At 40.4% G+C, this 18,337-nt stretch overlaps 1 protein-coding gene across 3 annotated transcripts in view; it reads right to left on the bottom strand.

The window, feature by feature from the left end:
* Window positions 1-7,972, bottom strand: part of LOC147604797 (uncharacterized) — an 8,797-nt gene extending 825 nt beyond the window's left edge. The window contains exons 1-6 of one of the 3 annotated variants that reach the window (XM_086794829.1): window positions 7,874-7,947; window positions 7,376-7,476; window positions 1,078-1,304; window positions 697-756; window positions 525-592; window positions 89-182 (exon numbers count right to left, since the gene is read on the bottom strand). In XM_086794829.1, coding sequence (XP_086650955.1) covers window positions 89-182; window positions 525-592; window positions 697-756; window positions 1,078-1,218 — 363 coding nt within the window. In that variant the 5' untranslated portion in view covers window positions 1,219-1,304; window positions 7,376-7,476; window positions 7,874-7,947. Of the gene's footprint in view, window positions 1-88; window positions 183-524; window positions 593-696; window positions 757-1,077; window positions 1,305-7,375; window positions 7,477-7,873 lie in introns of all 3 variants that reach the window. The other 2 variants (XM_086794828.1, XM_086794830.1) reach the window with 2 other exon arrangements.
* Window positions 7,973-18,337: the final 10,365 nt, after the last annotated feature.

The following is an 18,337-nucleotide window of genomic DNA, read 5'->3' as shown; positions in this document are numbered from 1 at the left end:
TGGAAATTAGTATAAGACTATCAACTTGTTCTAAGTTGGTAACAAAATTTGAAAACATTAGTATTAGTTATATGAGGTAATTGCTTACAAGCTTTGCATAATATTTTTGAGCATGTGTTCGGACTTGAGTTGAACTTCTTGTGCCAACAAATTTAGCAATGGCTACAAAATCTGTCCCAAACCTAACACGAATCACATGTAATACTCATCATACACAATACTTCTCATATATGTCGTAGTTCATCAAAATGACAATTTGAATGATTAGAGTAGGAAATTTTGGCCCTTGCCTGAGTGGCTATCATACCACTTAAGTGGGGACATTAATGTGAACCTCGACACGATGTATGTATGTATATATGTAGGTACGTACGTGTGTATATATGCGCGTGCATGTAGTCCATATGTATGTGTGCATGTGTGTGTGTGTGTGTGTGTGTGTGTGTGTAACAAACACAATCTCTCCCTACTATAGAGAGAGAGAGAGAGAGAGAGAGAGAGAGAGAGCAAGTGATAAGACTCACGTTTTTAAGGCCTTCTCAAACCGTTGCCTTTCTTCATTAGTCCAATAACGGCTTTCAGATGTAATTTGCTTTATTAAAAACAAAAGGAATGCAAAGACTACATAAGTCCAGGTTAACCATCTCTATTATGCTATGTATAGAATCAATGAAATTTTAAAATTGTGTTTTTTACCTTGATTTCACGGGGTGGAGGCCTCTCTCGTTGCTGCTCTTGTGCTCTAAGAAGCAACGTCTGTTAGATGAAATGTTTATGTTAATGATTATTATATCAAGAGGTAAATCACACTGCAATGTCAATATTTGTGATAAATTTGATTCTAAATTGATTACTGTGATATATTTGCGATAAAATTGATTACTGTGATATATTTAAAGAGGCATGATATTGATTTCTAATCTCTCTTCAAATGGAGCTTGATCAGCAAAAATAATCTCATTAATGTAAATTGCCAAGCTAGATTAATGTAACATAAGATGTGATAATTAGTTACTGGGTGTAATTTGATTGATTACAAGGATAATTATATGATTGACACATGAAGGTAGATCTGACCTTTTGCTTTGCTTGCTCTAATTGTATCTCTAAGTCTTCGAGGTAATGGGGGCCCAAGTTTTCAGTTTGAAGGTATGCTTCTGGTGTAAGCTTCACTGAGCGTGCGGGGGGTGCTAGCAATCCCAATGCAAAAGGGTCCATGCTTTTCCAATTATCATAAAAAATAAATCAATTGCCACCCTGTAACAAAAGCATTATTGGCTATGTTGCTTTTTGTTTTGGTACTTCTGAAAACATGAAAACACATGATTATTGTTAGTGGAAGAAGAATATATAAACCTCTCTCTCTCTCTCTCTCTCTCTCTCTCTCTCTCTCTCATTAGGTCGACGTAAAGCCTCTCTCTCTCTCTCTCTCTCTCTCTCTCATTAGGTCGACGTAAAGCCTCCCTCCTCTCTCAACATTGGCATGTGCTAGAGGTGGGCGAGAACAACACCCGACTCTAAATCCTGGGGTGCTAGTTTGAAACTCGATCCCCCACTCCATATAAGAGGTGGGGCCCACGGTGGGGATAAAGAACAAAAAAAAGGGAAGCGTTCTTTATTAGAGGATGACTTGGACACTCGCTATTTTTAAATTCGTCTAACCAATGTGTCAATATTTTGTCTGCTGAGCACACAAACACAATGGGGTCTTAGATCATCTCCACATGGAGAGCTTTCTTGCTCTCAGGAAATAAGAAGCAGCAGTTAAAGCAATGCAGAGTGACTTAGGTTTTCCACGTGTCATACCTTCTTGGGTGCAAAGACCTGCTCAACTGGTAAACGCACTTACCTGTTCATGCTCTAATGACTACCAACAGGCGCGAGAGAGCCTAGATAGAAAGATTGGGAAGAGAGATGACCACATGACGAGGGGAGAAAGAGGGTGGGTTTGAGCCACCTCCAAGAAGATCTTAAATAATCTTCATGTTGCTGGAAAGAACATTGTCCAAAGCTAGTAATTAGATGCTTCGGGCAAGTATATTTGTAGATCGAGGCCAAGAAATGGAGGACAACCCATAGGATAAGATTACACATGGCGGCATGAGGATATACGCCATCACTTGCAAGCTAGTGTGAATGCTAGTTTGAGGCAAGCAACTGAAGGAAGACTAGGTTCAAAGGTTGAGCTACGCAGGTGAGAGAGGCCAATGGTTCAGGCTAGGAGCCTGATATTTCGTATCAGAGTGAGGTTCCTTTGGGATGCATCGTCTTGTCTTTTGGAATGAGAGGAGTGTCACTTCCGAACAAAGAGAAGGTGAGAAACGACTTGTTCCTTCGATACTTGTTCTTTCGTAATAGCAGTGCCACTCTAAGGAACAACAATGACTTGTCTGCTTCACCTGGATGAGAGCGGAAGCCCAGTTATGGCACACGGCAAGGATTCCATCAATCCCTTTGATGCATGTTGCATCTGATAGAATGCACATCGAAAGATGGAAAGTGAAAACACACGAGAGAGAGAGAGAGAGAGAGAGAGAGAGAGAGAGAGGAAACACGTGTGTATACCTGCTCTCAATATCACCAAACAAGAATACAAGTCCCGAGCAAGAGGGAAAGAAGACCTCGTACGTGAGGGACTGCAGCAAACCAATATGTAGAGGCACTAAGGCATGCAAGTGGCACAAGCAATGAAAATGAGGGAGGGTATGCCCGGCTATACAAATGCCCATGTAGAGGCAGCTGACCAGCTCACGACTAGGGATAAATGCCCATGACTCCATAAAATGGGAAAAATAGGTGGGTAAATGATGTGAGGGGTGACCACACTCCACTGAGGTGGGCATCGCCAGATGAAAGGACTCCACATCCCCCTCTAAAAAATGATGTCGTCGGACTGGTACAAGCCCAACCTGATTCTGATCCAAATCCAAAAAACTCTGGAAGTACCATTGTGCCCCAGGCACGGTTAGCAACCACAGATCCAAAGCATCCCGGGTTCAAAAGTCCATCCTCCAAAACAACAAACCTGCACACCGCATCAAACCCAATGCAGAACTGGCAGGGGGAGGAGCATCCTCAGAAGCATCACAAAGAGAGGCAAAGGTAGACTCCTCACAATGAGGAAGGAAAGCAAGAATATAAACTGCAGTGGTAACAAAGTTCTCAAGAGCATCACTGATAGCAGAAGACTCTTCCATAATGAGAATCAATCAACAACAAACAAGTGATCCATGTGAAAGGATCACACCTCACAGGCAAAACACCCTCCTTTCTTTGCAAACACTGCAAGAACACAGGCTCAAACAAAATAAACTCTGCTCAGGATCTCTAAAAAGATCACTACTCTCGACGAGAAAGAACTACTCTCCTCCATGGTCACCATGAAACTCGTTTCGGTGGCTTTGAAACTCATTTCACGTTTCAGTGTTGAAACGTTTCATGTGCACATTGAAACCATATCGTTTCATGTGGGGAAAAAGGTTGTGATTTTGTGTGGCTTTTAAGCTTTTATAATTCTCTCTTTCCTTCTTTCATCCTATTTGTTCTTTTCTCTTCTCTTTTGTATGTCTTCTTTGTTTACCGATAATAAATATGCTAATATCATCTTATAACTATTGGCCAATACCTTCACATTTTATGTATATGATTGTTTTGGTCCAACGTTTCATTGTCCACCTACCTAGTGTTGAATCGTTTGTTCCAAAATAAATCATTTCAGCATCGTTTCATTTCGATAGTGAAACGTTTCGCAGTGACCTTGCTCTCCTCCAAAATCTATAAACTCCTGTCAAAGAAGAAAGTTTCCACAGATACAAAACAGCTCCCGAAACTGATCCTCAAGTGAAGTAGCTAGAGATGGGCCCCCTCTGAGTGTAGAGTAGAAAACTCCTTTGGGAAGCAAAACTCAACCAAAACACTGCTGTCCAGCAAAAAAATAGCGCCAACATAAGGCAAGGAACATGAAGAAATCGGGTGGAACAAAACGCAGGTATAGATGCTCTGCCCATGACTCCATAAAATGGGAAAAATAGGTGGGTAAATGATGTGAGGGGTGACCAGCCCCTCTAGCTACTGGTCAGCCCTAAAGGCTAAAATAGGACACTACATAGGAAGCCAGCAACAAGGGGATGATGTCTAACACCATTAGCGTCACGATCCCCAAACAAACGGGCTGTGAGCTATGGCCACCTGTAGGTGCACTGAGTAAACGGAACTGTGCCATAGCCAACGTCAAGAGCAAACAACTGACTACAACTCTACCCATGGAGCTAACATGAAGCTGACTGTGATTTCGAGTTCTGAAGGCAATCGGTGTCAAGCCTCCAAGATCTCCCTGTAAGGCAAACCTTCAAAACAAACCATAAACCATGAAGGGGTGCAGGCATACTCGCTAGAGTTGCCACCCAACCATGACAACCGTGAGCGAGGCTCACAATCTTGGTCGTCCCCACCGAGCGACTCACAGTACCGATTGGCACTGCTTCATGTGCAAGACAATGCACACCTGACCAAGTCCATGTACGGGACTTGTACACCTGACTTTGGACGCTTACATTGGAACCCTGGCCGACTCGTCCTGGACTGGGGCTCACAGAGTCACATGGGACCAGTTTCCACTCCAGGTCCTGCACCTGCTCTACAAATATGTCCACATGGCATCCAAGTGCGGGATGCACGTGACAGTGATAGTCTTCAAGAAGTCTTGAGAACATTCATTCTAATGGTTAGCAACATGGTTAGTTAAAGGAAAATGAGAACTAGTAATAACAACCATGCTCTTAGGATTATGAACAAGCACACCAAACTCTAGGTATTTCTTCCTGTTTGCATACTAGAAATGAGGAAACCTCGCAGGGTACACATGATGCCTATGATGAGGACTTAACATTCTTCGTGATGCACAATAGGCACTAGCTCCAGTCAATGTTAGGCTCATACTGACAAAACAACCTCATGCCTAAAATCATGTTTGCACCTGTTAACGATCTGACTATGAAATCACAGACAAGATCCTCCTAGCTCAGCACTACATGCTACTCACTCAACTCTAAGATGCATGCAAGTGCCCCGCCGACTATGGCCCTGTCTACAGGAATCAACTCTAAGTGAGTTTGGTGGGCAACTCGCTCAGAGGATATTAGTACTACCGCAATCAAACAAGACTACAACTTGATAAGACCATGACATTTGAGGAGTTTGAGGGACGACTCCTCTTGTACGGAACTTTGATATTCCCAAATCACAAAATTACAAGTGGAGTTCCCTTCCTCTATGATGGCAGGCAATATGGGGGAAACCCCCTCTTGCTTATCTTCGAGCTCCCTACTAATGATAGGGCTGGTGGGGGAGATTGCTCAATTATTGAAGCAGCAGAGGCATGTGTACTAACAAGAGTAGTCAGCCTCCTAGGGCATTCATGTTTGGGGTGTCCCAAAGTATGACAAAAGAAACATTGCTGATATTGTTGCACCTCTAAAGGGGACAATCTCTCTCCTCAAATGCCTTGACTTGCTTTCTGATTCGGGGGTCAATTGTTGTTGAATCCCCTTGGACTTGGAACCATTGGTACTTTGGGACTCGTGCTCGGTCTTGGAGAACTCCTAGTGTTGCTTCTTATTACTCCCACTCAGAGTAGACTTGGGATTTGCACTCTCGACTTGCTTGGGCTTGCCATGGTTGTACTTCATCTCCATGTTATGGGCTAAATGCACGGCAACTGCCAGTGTCTCAAGATAAAGACTCTGGACATCCCACTGACTTGGTTTGCATAAAAGGTCTTGAGACCCTCCACAAACCTAGCCTAATTGCAGGTCACCACACCAATAAGGGTATCACTGTTTTGGCCGAACCAATCATGTCACCAAATACTAGCATCCCCTCTGAGGTGCATAGCGGCAAGCATGATCTTCTCTTGGTCGGACCTCTTGACAACCATAAAATAAGCAATAAATCGATGAAGTCCAGAATGTGCAACATTTGCATCCAGCTTACCGTCATACTTACTTCGAACTCATGTTGTCATTGATCCGCCATTGCATTGAGATGCTCATCTTATTCCTTAGGACACTTTTCTTCATTGTTTGACGATCGGCTGCGAGAGAAACTCACAGCCTCTCCATCTCAATGTTCAATTGGCCTTTGCAATATCTCGACCTCGGCTGCTGCGAGGGAAGCTCCCAATTGCTACATCTCCATGGCACACTGGTGTCGTAACTCTTGCAGATCCACATGAGTCTTTGCTTGCAACGTGGGAAGGAGTGAGTGCAGAACGGATTGCATCAGTCATGAAGGGCTCCAAGGAAGAGGAACTAACAGGAGTAGAGACTTGTGTTTTTAGTCTCTTGCTGCTCCCTCTCCACTTTGGATGGCACTTCTATGTTACTCATAGTGGGGATCTTGGTGTTTTTTCCCAAGCGCAAATAAACCATCCACTATGAGGCGTGGAGGCTCTTATGGTCGCTTAACGGAAGGCTTGTAAACCAACCACCTTTCGAGAGATGGGAGCCACTCCGGTGTGTTCCTAGAGCCTAAACCAACCACAAACCTTAGAAAAAAAATTCAGCACCTTTCTTCTATCAAAGCCAAAGCTTGTTACATGCACCTTATGCAGAAGCATTCAATGATAGAAAATAATGCACAAACAATGCTGAAAAGGGGTCCCACCGCCGGTTGGTGTATCTGCTTCTTTATTGCTTGCAAGAGAATGAGTGGTACATGACCTGAAATCTGTCCAACATGGACTGATCTGACATGACCTGATATGGACTTAATTGGACCTGTTTTGACCCCTTATGTTGCGCATTAGGCTCCCCCACCTGGCCGCCCTGTAGCACACTGATATGGGTGCACTTTCAAGGTGCTTTTGCCCTCCTTGCGGCCGCCTCTAATGTGCATTTTTATGGCCTTAAGATAGGCTGCGTTTTACTCCTACAGGCTTCTTGATGATGTGTGTTAAGCTGCCCTTAACTTGCTGATCTGCTCACCTTCCTTAGGCAGTGCGTTTGACTCCCTTGCTTGCCCTTGGGCTGGAAGTACAGCTCCCTTACTGAGAACTTGATGCTCCACAAGTTGGCTATGACCAAGATGCTTTATCTTGCCTCAGACCAGCCATTTATATAGGCCCTAATCTTGGCTAGGGTTTGTCCTACAAAGCAATACACCTCTTACTATTTTACCATATTTACATCCACAAATGGTGGCGCACTTAAATACATCTCCCGAATTGAGACGTTCGGTACTGGACCACTTGTCTACAAGTTGGATAAAATTTAAGCTCGTGAATTTTCCATAGTATTTTAAACATGCCTGCATCAAAGAAGTATGAAAAAATAACCAGATTTACTCTGACATTAAATTTATCTTAGTTGTCACTTACTTGGCCCCTCTACCCTACGAGAGTATTGCTATCATCATGCAACCTCTCCAAAGTTCTTACATCCACGAAGCCATTATCACCTTTGGAGCTATTACTCAAGCCTACATTACAAAAGGGAAAATTCTCTAAGAATAAACAGATTTCGGAAGGGTGCTGCACTCAAACAACCAGCACGCCGTTGTTAAGATGGTTAAACATCTTTAATGAGGCCCAAATTAAGGTTAATAATCCAAATTAGGTCACCAGCTTCTTCCCCTCCTCTCTTGTCTGAGAACAGTGATTTGCCGAATCTCTTCCCTATCAGACATGCTCCGCCTTCGTCCCGTGCTACCACAGACCCCCTCCCCCCCCCCCCCCCCCCCCCCCCCCCCCCCCGCGTCCCTAACACACACACACACACACATACCCTCCACAAGCTTATGATAACATCAGTGCAGCAAAAGCCTAAAACTAGATTAGCAGATTCTTTGCACAGAGAGAAAGCGTAAGGTGGCATACCTGTCCAAGCTCTCGGAAGGAACGTTCGCGTGAAGGAACGGAACACATTCGTTGGAAGTTACATTCGTAGGAAGTTATCACGGAAAGATTTATAAGATTAGGCAAAGACCCTGAATATATAATATACATCTATTTATATTTATATTTATAATGACAATTTTTTGACAACATTTATATTTATATTTATATAGTATACATCTATTTATATTTATAATGATACTTTTTTAACAACATTCCACAATGCAAGTCAAAATTTTGGAATGAAAAAGTGTTCGGTAAAATCATGGAAACATTCTAAAAAATCAAAAATTGAGTAAATATACCAATATGTTTTTAAAAGATAAGAAAAATCACGAAAAAGTAGGCAAATAATAGAAAAATGTGATGTAGCACTTGGAATGTCATATCAACATTAACAAATATTAAATATGTACCTAATATGTTAAACATTAACAAAAAATAGCCAAAAAGCTACAAACATACATACATACTATGTATGTATGTAAAAAGTTACAAACATACATATATACATGTGTGTGTACATACATACATATATATATGAGATATATACATATACGTATACATACACACATATGTGTACATATATATACGAGATATATACATATACGTATACATACACACATATGTATGTATGTTTGTATGTGTATATGTACGTATGCACATACAAACGTATGTGTGTAAATACATACATACATATGTGTGTAAATACACACATATGTATGTATGTATGTTTGTATGTGTATATGTACGTATGCACATAGACTTATATGTATATGCACGCGTGCGTGCACATACACACACACATATATACATATACATATATGTGTGCACACACGCGCACATATACATACAAACATAGATACACAATGAAAGAAAGTAACTAGCCATTGAACTAGATTAGCTTAAGAAAATATGGATTAACAAGGATTAACAAAGATTAATAAGAGATTAACAAAGGTTTTAAGGTAAGAAAGAGAGTATTTATCATATCAAGTGATTATCTAAGTTACCCCCAATAATGGCCTATGTTAGTATATATACATGATTACCCCTTTCACACTTTCCTTAATATTGTCCATGGGTATGGTCCATTGGCCTTGGGCCCATTATTCATATGAGATCATTCACTTTGTTTTATAAATCATCCCCACCCAAAAGGTTTCATCCTCGAAACCATTGATATGTACAACCACAATCCACATGGATGGAATATGTGATAATCGAACTTTAAGCTCATGCTCACACCATGTATGGGAGGCCAAAAATTACTTACATATGGCTGTAAACTACCTAAAAAGCCCTCAAAACAAGCCATAACATCTACCCCATAATGGCATAAGAGTCTTGTGTAACTTCCAAACATTATGCATCCAAATCCCAAGGGTATAGGGTTGTCCACAATGAATTTACATGAATTTCCAACAAGCTAATTCATTGGTCTTGACCCTCGTTGGACTTCCAAAATGCATCCAACAACCCTTCAAACCCTTCCAATATAGAGGCGGATTGCCAAGAAGTTTCTTCCTTAGGTAGTCCTCATCACCATTTGACCAAGTACTCCACTAATATACGGCTATGAAGAACTCATTTTCTTGTACCCAAAATTGCTTCTGGCACATACTCAATTATACTCTCCTCGTTCACTAGAGGTAGCTCATCTTACACAAACACCTCCGGCCCAAGGTAAGCTTTGAGATGCGACACATGGAACACATCATGAATCTTTGAGGTTGATGGAAGTGCCAATTGATAAGCAACTTCACCAACACGCATCACCACTTTGTATGGCCCATAGTAGTGATGAGTTAACTTGGTATTTGTGTTGCCCTTGAGAGAACTATATCTTGTCTTTGGGAATCCTCAAGAATACCCAATCACCCTCCATAAACTCCAATGGTCTTTAATGAGCATTAGCATAGTGTCTTATCCTTTCTTGAGCTTGCTTCATATTAACTTTGCGTTATTGCAAGAGTGCATTCAACTTTTCTATCTCCTCTTTCCCCCTCTTGCTTTTGAACCATCATTAGCATATTCACTTTGTACCCATAGAGTGCCTTAAAAGGTGACATGCCAATCTCATGATGCATACTATTATGAGCAAACTCGGCAAGCGGCAACCACTCATCCCAAACACCTTGTGTATCATGGCAATAGTGCCTCAAGTAAGTTTCCACCCACTTGTTCACCCTCTCGGTTTGTCCATCGGTTTCGGGGTAATAGATGGTGCAAACATTCCCCATGATCTTAAACAATGTCCTCCAAATTGTACTCATAAACTTTACATCTAGGTCACTAACAATTTGTTGTGGCACTCCATGCAACTTGAATACATGATGCACAAACTATTTTACAACCATAGATGCTGAAAATTTGACCTTGGAAGAAATAAAATATGCCACTTTTGTCAAGTGGTCCACCACCACATATATACTATCCCATCCCCTCTTGTGTGAGGAAGCCTCGTGTGATGAAATCCATAGAAATATGCATCCATTTGCCATCAGGAATAGGTAAAGGTCGAAGCAAACCACCGGGCTTATATGTGGGATCCTTGTTTTGTTGACAAGGTAAGCAACTTGTCACAAAAGCATACACATCTTTCCACATTCCTTTCCAATAAAAACTATTCTACACCTTCTCAAAGGTCTTAAACAGCCCCATGTGCCCCAATAATGGAGAAGAATGCATCTCTTCTAATACCTTCTTCTTGTAGCTTGATGTAGGCACAAGGTAGACTTTGCCTTTGTAGTAAATGAGTCCATTACAAAGCTCAAAATGTAGCAAATCATCATGGGACCCTTACTGTAATTTTTGCCATATTGGCGCCACTTCCTCATCCAATAGGTACTCCTCTTGGATATCCAAAATTCAATCTTTATGTACCTTCGAAAGTGCCATGCATGTACATGCCCACATACATGATAATGCATCCACCACAACATTCTCTTTCCCTTTCATGTAAGAGATTTTGAAATCATAATTTTGCAATGTAGCCACCCATCTTCTTTGCTTGGGAGAGAGTGTAGGTTGAGACAAAAAGTATTGAAGTACTCTACGATCACTCTTCACAAAGAAGTGACTCCCATAATGATGCCACTTCTTTATTGCATGAAGGATTGCCAACATCTCTTGATTAAAAACATGCATAACCATTTCTTTCTCATCAAGCTTTCAGCTCTTAGATGCAATTACTCCATGATCTTGAAATAAAATAGCCCCAATGCCTCTTCCACAAGCATCAGCTTGAACCATAAATGGCTTCATAACATCCGGGCATACAAGTATGGGGGCTGATGTGAGTGTTCCCTTGAGCTCTTTGGAAGCTCCTATTGGCTATGGCATCCCAAAAGAAAGCCTCTTTCTTAAGCTTGTCGGTAAGAGGAGTGGTAATATGAACATATCGCTTAATGAACCTCCTATAGAATGATGACAAGCCTAAGAATCCCCTCAATTGAGTGGTATTTGTAGAGGTGGGCCAATTCTTAACACATTCCATCTTCTTGGGATCCACCATAATGCCTTCCTTGCTCTCTATGTGTCCTTACTCAACCTTTTGTGCCATAAATGTACACTTACTCTTGTTTGCAGACAAGTTGTTGGCTCTTAAGGCATCCAAAATAGCCCTTACATGCACCAAGTGCTCCTTCTCCCCCTTGCTATATCTCAAAATATCATCAAAGAATACTAGAGGAAGGGTCCAAGCACTTTATTCATTAGGGCTTGAAATGTTGTCGGTGCATTGCACAACCCAAACGGCATAATCAGAGACTCCTCTCAATTCAAAATGCCATCTTGTACTCACACCTTCTTTGATTCTTAATTGGTGATACCCCGATCTCATATTAATCTTGGAGAAGAAACATGCACCCTTCAACTTATCAAGCAAATCATAAATCCTTGAAATAGGAAATCTATTCTTGATTGTAGACTTATTCAAGTCTCTATAGTCCACACACATGCGAAAAGTGTCGTCCTCTTCTTGACCAAGAGTACGGGTGATGTGCAAAACGTGATTAACTAGGACTAATCCATCCCATGTCCATAAGATCTTGCACTTGCTTCATCACTTCATTCTTCTCCACTTTTGACAATCTATAGGGTGGTTTATTACTGGGCTTGGTGTGTGGCTCAATCTCTATCCCATGATCCACCTACCGTTTTGGCAGCAAGGACTTTGGCATATGAAACACATCTTCATACTCATGCATAACTTCTTCTTTTTTCTCCTTTCTTTCTTCCTTTTGCATCTCCATGCATGAAACTCATATACCCTTGCTATAAATTCATGTGGAATAATCCAAGAGTTGCCAACCAATCATAACCCAATACGATATCAATGGGACCCATATCCAAAACAATTAGATAAGCTTTGCAAGTATAACCACTTGTGAGAACCAAGTCCACATTCTTGCATACTAATGTACAATCTATTTTTGCCCCATTAGCCACTTGAACTTCATGCCACAGAGATAAAGCTATGGGCTGCAATTTGAGACTACACATAGATCTCTTGTTGACAAAGCTATGTGTACTCCCACTATCAACCAAAACATGTGCTACTCTTCCATTAATACATACCTTGAGCCTCAATGTACGTGCACCTTTGCATCTTTCATATGCATCACTAGACAAATTGCACAAAGCCACATGGTCTTTGTCATTCATGAGCACACATAGACAGGGAAATTCCATCATCATAATCAAAATTTTCTTCCTTTGACCCACCCGGATCAAAAGGGAACTTACCCTCATCTTCAACTTCATTTGTATCATTGGCATCTTCAAAGCACTCTTCATAGTCTTCCGCTTCTTCTTTTTCTCTATCTTTGCAAGACTCGGTGAGGATCATGCTAAGTGTTATTTTCTTAGCTTTGCACACTTTTCAATGATCTTTGTCCCATTTTTCAGCGCACTTGTAGCATAAACCCTTGCTCTTTAAGTCATTTGTATGATCTTCACCCATGACCTTTGTTATGTGCACATTATATGTGCATATACTAGGAGGCTAACCCACCCTTGGGTTATGGGAACATGCTCTAGTGGGGCAAGGGTTAGGTATAACCTTGGGTTGAGGTTAGGGTCAGGCAACCAAGGGTCATACATGGAAATGGAGAGTCAAGGATCACTTGAAGGCCCTCCTATATAATAGAGGAATGGGGCACACTCAAGGGATGTTCTCTTGTGTAGAGCATTGTGTCTACTCTCTTGCCATTTCAACCTAGAGCTAAGTGCTGCTAGAGTGAAGTCATATCTCTTGGTGGTATGGGACACTAAGGTAAGATATGTGATACTTCATTGTGTTTATGTGTGCACCCTTGGGCTCGAGGAGGGTTGGGTGGATGAGTATATGCCTAGTGTGTTAATGCTTATGTATGGGTATCAACCCAGGGCACCTGTTGATGTCGGTCTTAAGGACATTGAGCTTGATGCATCGAGGGATTTCTTGTGAGATATGCAGGAAATGCTAACCCAAGCTCAGGATTCTATCAGGAGTGCTTAAGATAGAGCACGGTTTTATGCTGATAGGTGACGCTCACCTCGGTCTTTTGAGACAGGAGAATTAGTTTATTTGAAAGTTCCTAAAGATTCTTAGACTTTGTCAACAGGAAAGTGCTCAAAATTATCTCCTAGATATTGTGGTCCATTCCGAGTTATACGCCATATTGGCACGATTGCGTATGAATTAAAACTACTTTCACATGTCAGAGTTTATCCAGTCTTTCATGTCAGTAGACTGAAAGAGAAGCTAGGAGGTGAGGATAACATAGTTACTCCTCAAGAACTCATTGAAATCAAAGATTTATCTTATGTTCCACATGAACCTAAAAAGGTACTTGATTTCAGGGAAAGGAAAGTCGCTTAATCCCTGAGGTTAAAATCAAGTGGAAAGACAGGGAAATTGAGGATTCGACTTGGGAGTTAGTTAAGAACGTTCAGCATAGTTTTCCTTCTTTTCATTGCAAGAGTGCAATGTTTTGAGAGAGGGAAAGTATGTTATGTGTACATTATACATGCATATACTAGGAGGCTAACCCACCCTAGGCATGTGAACATGGGAGCATGGAACATGCTCTAGTGGGGCAAGGGTTAGGTCTAACCTTGGGTTAAGGTTAGGGTCAGGCAACCAAGGGTCACACATGGAAATGGAGAGTCAAGAGTCACTTGAGGGCCCTCCTATATAATAGAGGCATGGGGCACACTCAAGGGATGTTCTCTTGTGTAGAGCATTGTGTCTACTCTCTTGCCATTTCAAGCTAGAGCTAAGTGCTACTGGAGTGAAGTCATATCTCTTAGTGGTATGGGACACTAAGGTAAGATATGTGATACTTCATTGTATTTATATGTGCACCCTTGGGCTCGGGGTGGTTGGATGGATGAGTATATGCTTTGTTCATGCATGGTTATTAGCTAGAGAGATCTTTAGGGTTTTAACAACCTTGCTCTTTTTAACATCCTTTGCATCAAATTTCTTCCCGCCATCAACATTGGGGAAGATTTAGGAAAAGAGGTACCAAATCTGAAATTTTCTCTACCATCTTTTCCATAAACAGTTGGGAATTTTGGAGGAGTGGAATAAGGAGTGACACCACTTGAAGATTCACATTTGAAGTACCAAATTCAGTCCTATTTGCTTTCTTTGCATACTTTTCTTCATAGATCTCCACTAAGAGCATAGCCTCCTTGATGGTATTGAGTCTTTGAGCTTGCACATCAACTCTTATGCTATTTTGTAACCCTTTGATGAACCTCTTGATGAATCCTCCACATAAAGTGAAAGTTTCTTGAACTTGTGCATATAGTCTTTAACATTGCTTGTTTGAGTCAGGTCATCCCATTTTTCCACCATCTTTGATTTCTCACCTTTGAAATCCTCCAAAGTAGTGATTTCATAACCATGTGCATTCAAGTGTCTCCACCATGCATGAGGATAATCTTCCAAATGTAAGGTAGCAAACAACACCTTGGCCCTATCACTACAAGGGCTAAGCTCAAAGTAAAGCTCCATCTTGTCAATCCATTCCTTAAATTCCTCATTCGATGAAACTTCCGCATTGAACTTAGTGAAATTAATCTTATCTTTGACACCCATGAACTCCTCATCATCATGAACCCTTCCTTAATCTCAACAATCCCATCATGCAAAGTGTCACTAATTCTTTAGAATTGTTGATCCATGGCTACAAATCTTTGATCCAAGTGGTTAAAGAATTGATTATCACTTGCATTAGCTTGGGGTTTTTGTCTTAGACTCTCCATAATCTTTTCAAATATTAACAAACTGGTTTGCTTATCCCGATGCATCTTCTTAGCTTTTTATCCTTTGTTGATCAAGATACATCTTCTCGATCACTTACACCACCCCTTGAGTCTCAATGGAACCTTGTGGTATATGTGACCCTTGATGCAAGTCAACATTAGTTTGCACAAGCTCTTGAGTATCTTTTCTTGCATCTTGCTTTGCTTCCGAAGCACCACCCTCATGCTTAACCACTTCCTTGAAAGTGGCCTTGGTCTTTGACTTTAATGCTATCATGGGAAAAAAGACCAATTTCTAGTTAGATATGATCCTAAAATCCGATTTGCAAGCTCTTTAGCTATATAGAGAGGTAATGATGTGTAGAATCCCCATGTATGATCACTTTTACTATGATCAATGCAAAAGTACTCTCTGTTTTGACTTTTCCAAAAAGTTAACTGGTGAGAGTAGTTTGCAACTTTGACCAAGAAAACGAAGTCCAATTCTTGATGTCTTTAGCTTGCCAAAATGGGGAAAGAGTGTACTATCCAATTATGATGTCAAAATTGATTCACTCCAAAAAACCCTAATTTCTATAGAAACAGGGTATCCAATAGGAAAATGGGTGTAGCGGATACCTCACGTGTCCGATTATTGAGGTTAAGGGCTTGATAGGAAGCTTAGGGTATGGGGAATATAACCCTATGCTCACTTTGCCAATATATGGTGCTGTTTTGGACTGGGCCATACTTTGACCTATTTGCAAGATCTTCCGATTGGACAAGCAATTGTTGTAGGAATTGAGTGCTTGATAGCTTGAATTGTAGCCCTTGGTAAAATCTTTCAAGCTATCTATCACCCTTTGAAATCAGCCCCTTTGGTTATGGACTGAATTAGGGTTTTAGGTTACAGCCATGCAAGGATTTTAAACAAATTTGGGTAGCATCTCCTTTGGAATTTGGACCAAATCTCAAATATCCTATGCAAAATGTATCAAATGCAACCCAATGGCTACATAATGCCAACTTCTTTGTACCCCAATTTGCAACCAAAGAAATCCAATTCTTTAACAAATTAATACAAATTTCCCTTGCCAATTGTCAATTCTTTCACATGAGAATGCACCATCATTGCTTGCAATCCCACCAATGAAGAGTATGTCAATTCGATGTAGCGCATCGAAGCGTGTCGATCTCTCAGCCAAGCTCTTCCAACCCCTTTCTCAAGTTTGAAATCCAAGAGAAAGATTTTGAGCCATGCCTTCACCACCATTGTACCCAATCCCTTTTCGTACCGCTTTCCCATGGCACTCACGACACGGAAAGTTTAAGACACACTCTCCTTGGCCTCTTCTCCTTAATGCCAAGGTACCCTCACCACATATCTAGCTTTCTAATTATGCAAGAATAAAATGAAATCTTAGAATTAGATGCGAGTGTAGATCACTTACAAATGGCACTTATATATGCATGCCAAATCATTACAACTTATAAGCATAAGCTTTACAATGTATCTGGTTCCAAATCTTCACCAAAGGCTGAAGGAAACACATGAAAGCCATCCATATGAGTCATAAAATATCTCCCATGGACCAATATGCAAACAGGGTGTCCCAAATTCATCCACAGTGCAATTAATCTTGACCATGTAAATCCATTGTTACCAAAAGAGTCACCAATTTGATGTAGACTCAAAAGCAAGGCATCATAGGCATGTATGGCTATGGTAAAAATCCCTTATTGCATCAAGAAACAACATGGAAGCTCCATAATGATGATTCTTTGATCGAAAGAGCTCAATAATATGTCCAATGATGCTATTATGGTGAAAGGTCAAGCTTATTGCCAATGGGAATAGCAATTTCTTGATTTCTTAGTTCTTCAAAACAGTGAGAAAACATGGAATCTCAACCCATAGGCAATCAATCACTCACCATTTGTGTGCAAGCCTTGAAAAAGGAAATAAATCACTTGATAGAAGTCTTTGGGAAAGCCATTTGCATCATTGCTAAGAACCTTGTGCACTCCATTGGCCAAGCTTATGAGTAATTTGATCTAAAATAGCTCTAGGATAGAGGATATTTTGTCGCCAGCTCCATGAGGGTTTTGGAGAAGATAATGATCACTATTCCATGCTTAAATGCAAGAAATAAGTCTTAAATAAATATGAAAGGGATAAAATAAGCCTCAATTCTAGATTTTTTTCCTCAAGGAAGCTAGGGTTTGCAAGAAAATGGCCCAAAACGATACACAAAAATTACATATATTAGGGAAATTCAAGAAAAGGCCAAAAAGTGAATTCAAACTTGTCAAGTATAGCTAGTATTGCCTCCAAGATGGCCAAGAAACTCCCGAACATAGATTTCTCAAGAATTTCTTGCCAAGATTAGGAAATTTACATAAATTAATTTTTAGATTAGTGACCAATTAAATAATTAATGAGAAATGGATCAAAAGGAAACTAGGCTCTGATACCAATGAAAGAAAGTAACTAGCCATTAAAGTAGATAAGTTTAAGAAAATATAGATTAACAAGGATTAACAAAGATTAACAAATATTTTAAGGTAAGAAAGAGAGTATTTGTCATTATCAAGTGATTATCCAAGTTACCCCCAATAATGGCCTATGTTAGTATATATACATGCCCAACCCTTTCACACTATCATTAATATTGTCCGTTGGCTTGGTCCATTGGCTTGGGCCCATTATTCATATGAGACCATTCACTTTGTTACACACACACAAACACACACACACACACACACACACATGCATATACATACACATACATACATATACATTATATATACACATATGCATATATGTACACATACATACATACATATACGGTATATATACACATACATACATATACGTTATATATACACATATGCATATATGTACACATACATACATTTATGTATATATACATGTGCAAATACATATATCACATGCATATACAGACACATAGACATGCATATACAAATATATTTAATATGTATATGTATATATGTGTATGTGTGTGAACTAAAAGAACCTAATGCTTATGCCAATAGATTCATAGCCTTAGAGGAAGAACCTCTCATAACTTCTTCACAGAGAGGTTGGAAGAAATAGCACTAGGGAGCTCATGATTAATCAGTAAATCAAATGATGATAATAAGGTAAATATTAGCAAGAAATTAGAAGACTTCATGCTTATTTGT

The sequence above is a fragment of the Cibotium barometz genome, chromosome 61 (genome assembly GCF_041138505.1).
Source record: "Cibotium barometz isolate CiBa-2024 chromosome 61, ASM4113850v1, whole genome shotgun sequence".
In the NCBI taxonomy this organism is placed as follows: domain Eukaryota; kingdom Viridiplantae; phylum Streptophyta; class Polypodiopsida; order Cyatheales; family Cibotiaceae; genus Cibotium; species Cibotium barometz.
Note: the sequence above shows the minus strand (reverse complement) of the source record. Positions and strands in the feature narration are given on the sequence as shown.